The 10,224-nt window shown below is 44.3% G+C and overlaps 1 protein-coding gene across 1 annotated transcript in view; it reads left to right on the plus strand.

Moving 5' to 3' along the window:
• SIAH2 (siah E3 ubiquitin protein ligase 2) overlaps nt 1-10,224 on the plus strand; it is a 22,148-nt gene that overhangs the window by 1,564 nt on the left and 10,360 nt on the right. The window contains exon 3 of the mRNA XM_011972806.1: nt 4-226. Coding sequence (XP_011828196.1) covers nt 4-226 — 223 coding nt within the window. The remainder of the gene's footprint in view (nt 1-3; nt 227-10,224) is intronic.

The following is a 10,224-nucleotide window of genomic DNA, read 5'->3' on the forward strand; positions in this document are numbered from 1 at the left end:
CGGCCCGGTGTCCCCGCAGCACCACGAGCTGACCTCGCTCTTCGAGTGTCCGGTCTGCTTTGACTATGTCCTGCCTCCTATCCTGCAGTGCCAGGCCGGGCACCTGGTGTGTAACCAATGCCGCCAGAAGTTGAGCTGCTGCCCGACGTGCAGGGGCGCCCTGACGCCCAGCATCAGGAACCTGGCTATGGAGAAGGTGGCCTCGGCAGTCCTGTTTCCCTGTAAGGTAAGCCCAGGGACAGCCCGCGTACCTCCGCCGGTGACCTCAGGGACTCCGGTATCCTCCAGCCCACTCGCAGGCCCGGAGAGGCGGGCGGCATCTCTTATTAAAAAAAAAAGAAAGAAAAAATGTTTACACTTCGTCTACCCTCCCTCAAACCCACTTTGGGAGTAGTTCTGGGTTGACATTTACCGAGTAATGGTTAATTGACAGTTAACAGATTAATTGGCATTCGCTGGTCGTCAGAACATCGTAGCTCACCCGGCCCAATGCCCGCGTCCTCTGCAGACATGTATTCGGGTACGCTCGATAGGGCTGGGCCGCAACAGTGAAACTTGGACCGAGAAACTGACTATGTGGGGACTGAGGAGGGAGGAAACGGAGAAGCTAAACGCACCCTTGTCCAGCGCTCGGCTTGGCTGAATTGATACTGGAGTCCTGCACCCCGCGCCTACAGTCTGCGCACCCCTGACACGTGGGAGCTCTCGGGAGTGTAGCTAAAAAAAGGGCGCCTACAGCCTGTTTTCCTCTAGCTAGAAGAAAACCCTGCAAGCCACGCCTTTTTCTCTCCTAGCCTTCCAAGGACTGGGAAGGACTGAGGAGTTGTGGCTGCGTTTTTGTACTAAGTGGGGTGAAAACAGTCAATCAAGAAATTAACAGGGGCACTCAAGAGCTGTTGTTACAGTTGTTTAAAGCTCATCAGTTCATTTTTTATTTAATGTAAAAAGTTTTCAATGCCCTTGCGAAAAATGCAAGCCAAGACAATAAGTAAAATGAAAGACCAAGACCTCTCCCCTCCTTTCCCACCATTGTTAGGTTTAGTGTGTATCTTTTTAAACTATATATACATACACCCTCGCAGCTAAATATAGAATCATAGATGTCAGTGTATGTCAGGGAGGTTTTTTAATACCCACACATAGATGTAAGTTTTTCTCCAAAAATGGCATCTGCAACTTGCTGTTTTTAAATTCATATTATCATACATATTTCTCTATGCCTGAAGCCTAGTCGACTTCACTGTATTTTAAATGACTGTATAGTATTGCATTGTGTGGTCATATTGTAACATTTGTTTACCTTCAGGAGCAGTTTCACAGACATACTTGTCTACATTACTTCATTATGACCTAGAACTATACTGTAAAGTTCATTTTCTGAAATTAGAAGTGGAAATATTGTCATTAATACTTTCCAGTTTTTTTGTAAAAGTAACTTGCTCTGCCTCTTGGGCCCTTTAGGCTGTCTCGTATTTCTCCTTGGTGCTGCTTATTTTATAGGACAAGAGCTCATTTTTAAATTAAAAATAATCCACCAGAGAATTCAGGCGTGGGACTCAGGTCAGTAAAATGAGTGCTTTAATTTGGTCTGCTGCCCTGCTGCAAATGAGGTTTAAAATAGCATATTTAAATAAGGGTTTGAATCAGTGTTTGGACTAGGGTGTTTCAGGCAACCTTAATAAATTGCTTTTAACCCCTCCTCATATAATGCTTACTAATTCACTCAGCCCAGTTTCTCAAAATTTAGATGAAGTATTTGCATAGTTGTCTTAGGGTTGTGAAAAAGGAGACAAAGGTTTGGTGGTAGTTAACATAGAGTGGCTATTTGATGTTTGAGATATATTGCAGGGGTGGGGGATGCCCCACAGGATTTCTGGGGAGCCATTTTCTCACCCCTTTACTTTCCCTTAAACCCGCAGTGGCTAACAAAAGAAATGGCTTTTAGGTGAGTTTTAGTTCACAAATGAGCATTTGATATTAGTCAGTAATCCATAATTTGTTTTTAAAATGTAACCTTAGAATTGTATTGTTCCCAAGAGAAAGGGAAGGAAACAGTTATGCTATATGGAGCATGAAGTTTCACTTTCAGGATCTAGAACTCTGGTTCCTATGAAAGCATATGTTCTTTCCTAACGTGAAACAGGCTAGTGAAATCAACCTTGAAGAGTAGTTCTGGGAATCGGGGGTTCTCAGCCTTTCTGTATATGTCAGTGATTTTCTGAGTCTCTATTCCATAAGAATGCAGTTGGGCAAAGCCATTACTTTGCAAGCTGAGATTTAAAAGGGCCAACTATTCCCCTAAAGACCAGGAACCAAGCTTAGAATGTGATCTTGGGGATGCTTTTGTGTGTACATGTGTGTGAGTTACATAAAGCCGGAGTGTGCATGCCTCATCTTTGGTTGATCAATAATCCAAACTATTGGCAGGGCAGCTCAGCCAGTTAGTCTGGATGAACCAAACTTGAATGTATACATAGGCCCAGCGACCAACCAAGATGTGCTGTAGAGGATGAGAAACAACAGGGAGTAGTCGTAAGGCCTGTATCAAACTTAAAACAAGGTAGGTCTGTTTACCTAGCCCTTCGGCCTACAGTTGGAGGCTCCTAGAAATTATGGGATTGCCTTTTCACTGTGCCCACCTGCTCTCAGAATCTTTCGTGGGCTGGCTCATGTGAAAAAAACCAACGTTGAATAAAGTAACAGAGTCCACATCTCAAGAGGTGCCTGGCATTGCCACTGTTTGCCTGAAAGACCACCTCCCAGGGCCTTGATTTCCTCATCTATATAAATGAGAGATGAGTCCGCTCGACTTCTGAGGACCTGTAGCTTCTAGCATTCCATGAAAAGAAGGGAAGCTATCTGGAATGTTATTGGATGCCCTCTATCTGCCAGCTACTTCACAGGGGTCAGCTTTTACTAGTTTGCCTTTTTTTTTTTTTTTCCCAGATGAGGAAACTCATGCCTACAGAGTGGTTAAATGTGAAGTGACTTGTCAAATCACACAGCTAGTAAGAGGACCAGTCCAAGCACCTGCATCTCAAAGGCACAGATGTTTTGTCCTACACCTTACTGCTTGGGGATTTCGAATCTGAGTATATACCCAAGATTCTGAATCATAACTCAAGGTTGACACCAGTAACAAAACCATCTGGTTGGATGAGTTCACCAGATGGGCCTCTTATGGGACCATCCCAAAATGACAACATACATACTCACTATGAAATTCATTGGCAGGAATTTTGTAGGCCATGTAGGGTAGGAAGATGGGGGGTAGGGGAAACCTACAAACCTAGTATTTTGTGGGATATCATCACAGCTCTGGACTGCTTCAGTTGGCCAAAAAATGGATGTATTGCCAAATAACTATCCTACTTAGGTGTAGGGTAATTAATTAAAGGCTAGAGTGTTGCCAGCACCTTTGATATGGGGAGCCAGGTGCATTATTAGCTCAGATCTTTGGGTGTGGTGGCTCATGCCTGTAATCCCAGCACTTTGGGAGGCAGAGGCGAGCAGATCACCTGAGGTCAGGAGTTCGAGACCAGCCTGGACAACATAGTGAAACCCTGTCTCTACTAAAAATACAAAAATTAGGGCCAGGCTCAGTGGCTCACACCTGTAATCCCAGCACTTTGGGAGGCTGAGGCGGGCAGATCACCTGAGGTCAGGAGTTTGAGACCAGCCTGACCAACATGAAGAAACCCGGTTTCTACTAAAAGTACAAAAAAGTTAGCTGGACATGGTGGCACATGCCTGTAATGTCAGTTACTCAGGAGGCTGAGGCAGGAGAATCGCTTGAACCCAGGAGGCAGAGGTTGCAGTAAGCCGAGATCACGCCATTGCACTCCAGCCTGGGCAAAAGAGTGAAACTCGGTCTCATTTAAAAAAATAAAATAAAAATTAGCTGAGTGTGGTGACAGGCACCTGTAATCCCGGCTACTTGAGAGGCTGAGGCAGGAGAATTGCTTGAACCCGGGAGGTGGAGGTTGCAGTGAGCTGAGATTGTGCCACTGCATTCCAGCCTGGGTGACAGAGCAAGACTCCATCTCAAAAAAAAAAAAAAAAGGAATGTCTAATTGTGTATGGCTTTCTTCCACTTGGGGTCTTTTTTAATCCATTCTATGGCTTTTTCCATGCCTGAGAACTTTTGACATCCTGTGCCCAGACTTAAACTCACCCCTTCAGTGTGTGGGTTAGGGGGAGAAGTGAAGGTTGACACATTCATGTGAACAACATAGTCTCCTTTACCATCCAACTGTGCATTTTGCTATCAGACAAGTATTTCTGTCCACAACTGTGAGCAATGCTAATCCACTCCAGCCTTCTTACACTGTGATAATACCCTTTCTTTGTCCTCTCTGAAAGTTTTTAGTAGCATGTCTCCAAATAATTATTGAATTTGAAAGCCTCAGCCAGACAAGTCTTCTCTGTGGTTGAATTGTGACAATATCTGTGTTCCTTAAAAAAATAAAAAATAACATAAAACCAAGTAAGGTTAGATAAAACAGTTGAAAGTTTAAAAGCCCTTGGCCTCATCTAGTTCAGTGGAGACAAACTTTCTAAATGGGAGCAGGGCCACGTAATGCAGAGGAGAGAAGCATTTGACGCATGCATGGCCTCGGGTCAGGGAGACCTGGAGGAGCAGTGGAGATAGTGGAGAGCCAGAGAACAGGTGCCACCTCCCAAGAGGCAGCCTTTACTCAGCTCTGGCTGATTGGTGAGCGTGGGGATATGGGTGCAGGCATATCAGACCTTTAGATTTTTTCAGGAAAAGCCAGAAATCTGGATTTTTTTTTTTTTTTTCCTTTCAGAGATGTCATCTCACTATGTTGCCCAGGCTGGTCTTGAACTCCTGAGCTCAAGCGATCCTCCCATCTCAGCCTCCCAAAGTGCTGGGATTACAAGTGTGAGCCACTGTGCCCAGCCTGGATTTTTTTTTTTTATGTTAAATATCTCGATTTTTTTTCTAGCATTGGCTGACTTCACATGTATAGCCACTGCTTGCAGACCAAGCCAATCATATCTCCAGGCCAAATTCCAGCTGCCAGCATGCAGCCTCTGATCTGATTCTCTTCTAGAAGCATTCCTTGAGCCTGGAAGTTCTCATTTAACTCTTGCCATACATGAGCTTTTGAACTCTGTTAGGCCCTAACTGTTGGTGATTTTGTAGCTTGTTTTCTTTTCATTTTTATTTTGCCAAGAGAATATTATTTGCTGGCCACCAGGAAACCTCAGATGATGGCCTTGTGACTAGATGTTTGACTATATACAGGTCAGTTTCTTTTTTGCACCTGAGGGTCTTTAAGAGAAGGGATTGGACTAAATGATTATCCCAAGGTTCTTTCTTACCCTAAAATTTTAAAATATAGTAAGCGGTCCCAGTGAAAAGAACGTGAGCCAGGAAACAGAAGACGTGGGTTCTCGTCCTGGCTTTGTGTGACTTTGGTCTAGTCATATACTTCCCTGATCGTGTTTGTTCATCCATTAGAAAGAATGGAGAGAACGCCTAGCTAGTGGGTGTTCAGAAATCAGATTAGAAGTGCTGTTGAGGGCTTTTGCTTCACCATATGGAGTGGAATATGGGGGGTATTAGGGTGGTTGGAAGGTTGCGATGGGGGATCACCTGGAAGCAGGAAGCACAAGCCGAGTAGCCAAAAATACTTTCAAAAATTTCTTCCTAACCCCCAAAATTCTCCTAAGACAAAACTATTTACTTTGGAAGTTCTCCCTGAAGTCCTCACTACTGCCTGACATGGGCAAGGTTGGCCCATAAAAGCACAGAGTGAACTGGCAAGGACCAGAGTCCACATGCGTTAGCTCTGGGGCTCAAGATTTTAAAGAACAAAATCGATAATACACCTATTGTTGTATTTTACTTTTTGTATAAAGCAGAAGCATTAGAATACTATATGGCAGGACTAAAGCTTAATGGTGATTCCACACATAATTGGCCAAAGATTTTTCACAGGTCACCACGACCTGGAACTGGAGTAAATAGTTATCAGTGAAAGTTGAGCCTTGGTGTAACCAGAACAGAGGCTTACCAAAAGTTACAGCAGGTCTGGCCTATAAAATACCAGCCCAAGATTGGATTAGACTGTCCCGTTCTGTGGTACAGCTGTTTTTTGAAGCCCCATTAAAAAGTACTGTATACATGAATATAGTAAGGCCTCACTGTAAATTGTCTTAAGCATCAGATTTTGCTTCTGACAAAATTTGTGAGACGTGGCCGTTCTTATTCAAACCCATAAGGTCCTCCCTCCTTGAAAGGGGCGTGTAGCAGATATGCATTTGCTAAACTGTGTACCTGTGCCAGCATTTGGAGCCACTGTGTGTTGCTGGCGAGTTTTTCAGGACATGATCATACACAGGATATTTGAATGTGCTTCGCTCTGGACATCCTGAAAAGGAAAATAAGAAAGTCTTCCTGATCAAATGTATCTTTATTTTAAGCTTTGGGGTAGCCTTTTAAGGCCCATGAAGGATACTGAAATGGTCTATGAATTTCATCAACTTTGTCCTAGATTGCAAAACTGTTGTTTACCTCATTTCCAGTTTGATAAAGATTTTATGTAATAATTTTTAGACTGTGTAGCATCTATGGGATAAAAGGGTTATTCTCTTCGCAGTTTTTGCCCACAGGTGATATAGAGATGGATGAAAAATATTCCTGGTCAGGTGTGGTGGCTCGTGCCTGTAATCCCAGCATTTTGGGAGGCCGAGGAGGGCAGATCATGAGGTCAGGAGTTTGAGACCAGCCTGACCACCATGGTGAAACCTCATCTCTACTAAAAATACAAAAATTGTGCCAGGCACCGTGGCTCACACCTGTAATCCCAGCACTTTGGGAGACTGAGGTGGGCAGATCACCTGAGATTGAGAGTTCGAGACCAACCTGACTAACATGGAGAAACCCCGTCTCTACTAAAAATAAAAAATTAGCCCGGCATGGTGGCGCATGCCCGTAATCCCAGCTACTTGGGAGGCTGAGGCAGGAGAATCACTTGAACCTGGGAGGCAAAGGTTGTGGTGAGCCGAGATCGTGCCTTTGCACTCTAGCCTGGGCAACAAGAGTGAAACTCCATTTCAAAAAAATAATAAATAAATAAATACAAAAATTAGCCAGGCATGGTGGCTTGTGTCTATACTCCCAGCTACTCAGAGGGCTGAGGTGGGAGGATCGCTTGAGCCCAGGAGGTCGAGGCTGCAGTGAGCTAAGATCTTGCCAGTACCCTCCAGACTGGGTGTCAGAGTGAGACCCTGTCTCAACAAGAAAAAAAAAAGAAAAGAAAAATATTCTTTTGTTAATGTGCTGGCCTATGCACTGCTTTAAAATTTTGAATCAACAAAGATAGTATCTTTGGGTCCCTTTTACCCCCAGGATTCCTCTTACTCTGGCAGTTTTGAGGGCAGCCCCTACTCTGGCCTGGTCCAAATCCCAACTCCTTTTCTTTATAGCAATTTGAGAATGGAGCAATACAGGTGGGGAATCCTATTGTCCACACTGTTTCATAATCTGCTTCTTCATCTAGTACATCGTGACTGCTTTTCTACAGTGATAAATATTCTTTAGGATCATATTTAATGACCACATATTGCAGTTCTATAACAGTACCAGAATTATTTAATCAGGTTCCTATTTGTGGTCATTTAAATTCTGTTTTCTTACTGAGATTTTTTTTTAAAGCATTGCTATAACCAAATCTTTGTACACAAAAAAATAGTTACTTCCTAAAGATAAATTCCTTGAAGTTGGATGGTAGAGCCCAAGGGTATATGCAGAAATCTAAGTGTTTTTTGTTTTTGTTTTTGTTTTTGTTTGTTTTTTCTGAGACAGGGTCTAGTTCTGTCATCCAAGCTGGAGTACAGTGGTATAATCACAGCTCACTGCAGCCTCAACCTCCTGGGCTCAGGGGATCCTCACACCTCAGCCTCTTGAGTAGCTGGGATTACGGGCACACACCATCATGCTGGGCTAATTTTTGTATTTTTTGTAGGAACAGGATTTCACCATGTTGGCCAGGCTGGTCTTGAACACCTGAGCTCAAGTGATTCGGCCTCAGCCTCCTGAAGTGGCGGGATTACAGGCATGAGCCACCACACCCAGTCTGAGAAATCGAAGCTTTTTGATAGCCTTAGAATGGTTTACAGTTGAATGTCCATTTCTTCCCAGCAGCACCGACACTGGATGTTACCTTTTGGTTTTCTTAATGCCACAGCCTGTTTTTTCTCCCTGGTGCAGTGTCAGGCCAGAGTTGGCCACTGCTGACCTGTCCACCAACTTAACATCATACTCACTCTTGCCTTGGAATCTCCTGCAGTTCCAGGCCCTCTCCTTCCCACAACCCATCTGCCTAGCCAGTTCTTGCCTCTGCTCACCCCTCTCGTCTTTCTGAAACTCTAAGTCTAGTGGTGGAGACAGATGTGCCAATAGGGCAGAGCCCTTCTGAAGTAGTAGGAGCCTAAAGGAGTCTAAGACCTTGCTGCTGTGGTGGCACCAGCAGCATGTTGAAGGATGTGCAGTGGTTTGCCCATGAAGAAATAAGGGATGGAAGCTCATAAGGAGGCTGTGTGGGAGGCCAGTAGAGTTGCTTGTGAAGGACATTGCTTGCCTTCCTTATAGGTGGTCCGAGCTAGGCACCCATGCTCATGCAGTTTTTAAGTTTGGGGACAGAAACTCCAGTCTGGACTAATTGCATATACAGTGTCTTTTTCACTACAACCTCTTGCCTTTTCTGTGCCCACTCTACCCTTCTGAGGAACAGTGATCCCTCTTCCCATTCTAGACCCAAGTAGTGGCTTTTGCAGGGATGGCAGTGGTACCAGAGGGCCCTCTTATTAGGGTTGCCAGGTAAATACAGAATGCCCAGTTAAATTTGAATTTCAGATAAACAACAAATAACTTGTGGGGCCAGAGAGGAGTGATAAGTATGTTCCAAATATTGCCTGAGAGACATCTTGTATTTTTATTTGATAATTTGTTTTTTTTTTTTAATATTGAGATGGAGTCTCACTCTGTCGCCCAGGCTGGAATGCAGTGGTGTGATCTTGGCTCACTGCAACCTCTGCCGCCCGGGTTCCAGTGATTGTCGTGCCTCAGCCTCCTGAGTAGCTGGGACTTCAGGCTCGTGCCACCATGCCCAGATAATTTTTGTATTTTTAGTAGAGACAGATTTCACTGTGTTGGCCAAGCTGTTCTCGAACTCCTCACCTCAGGTGATCCACCTGCCTCGGCTTCCCAAAATGCTGAGATTACAGGTGTGAGCCACTGTGCCTGGCCTATTTGATAATTTTACAACCCTACTACTTAAGTCTTTTGGGGAATTCAGTTTCTTTCGTTGAGAAATAAAGACTGCTGAGGGGAATAGAGCTGTTTGAAGAACTGTCAGGGCAGTTACGTGGTTGTGCAGGTGGGCACCTGGCATGGAAGAGTGAGGGCATACTGAAAGGGTGGGTGCAGTACTGGTCACATGGCATAGACCCTTTAACTTGGCTCTTTTAGGTGCTTTGTTTGCTTGAACATGCACTTTGAAGGGACCTCACAAAACTGGTTCTCCAGGACAGTGTGTGGTTACCTGCTAACTCTGGCTATGGACAGATGAGAAACACACATGGTCAAAAGTCAACCTTTGTTTAACGTTTCTAAGATTAAAAATAAATCCCTGCCAGCCGTGGGAGTCTCTGTAAGGCTAAACACACCCTCCCTCAATAGCAAGGTGTTCTCAGATTTCTGCAGAAATAACTATGCCAGGCCAGTTGTGGTGGCTCACGCCTGTAATCCCAACAATTCGAGAGGCTGACATGGGAGGATCACTTGAAGCTAGGAGTTTGAAATCAGCCCGGGCAACACAGCAGGACCCTGTCTTTTATTAAAAAGAAAGAAAAAAAAATTATGCCAAAGTCTTCCCGAGACACTTCTTAGTAACACGCTAAAAGGTGGTTGGTTGAGTTTCTCTTAGGCAAAAAGGACAGATTTTTGGGCCCAAGATTTTAATTAGAATTGCCTTCCCCAGAAGAAATTTAGTAAAGTTAACAGTATTTCCTTACTCTCACCACTGTTTGGTGACACTGTTTGACTTGACAGTTCTAGTGCTGAGTAATAGTGTCTTCTCATGTCACGGTCTGTAAAACCGTTACTACACTATTGGTTGATGATTATCTATCTTTTTTTTTTTTGAGATGGAGTCTCGCTCTCGCTCTGTCACCCAGGCTGGAGTGCAGTGGCGC

This window comes from Mandrillus leucophaeus, unplaced genomic scaffold (assembly GCF_000951045.1).
Source record: "Mandrillus leucophaeus isolate KB7577 unplaced genomic scaffold, Mleu.le_1.0 Scaffold130, whole genome shotgun sequence".
Lineage (NCBI taxonomy): Eukaryota > Metazoa > Chordata > Mammalia > Primates > Cercopithecidae > Mandrillus > Mandrillus leucophaeus.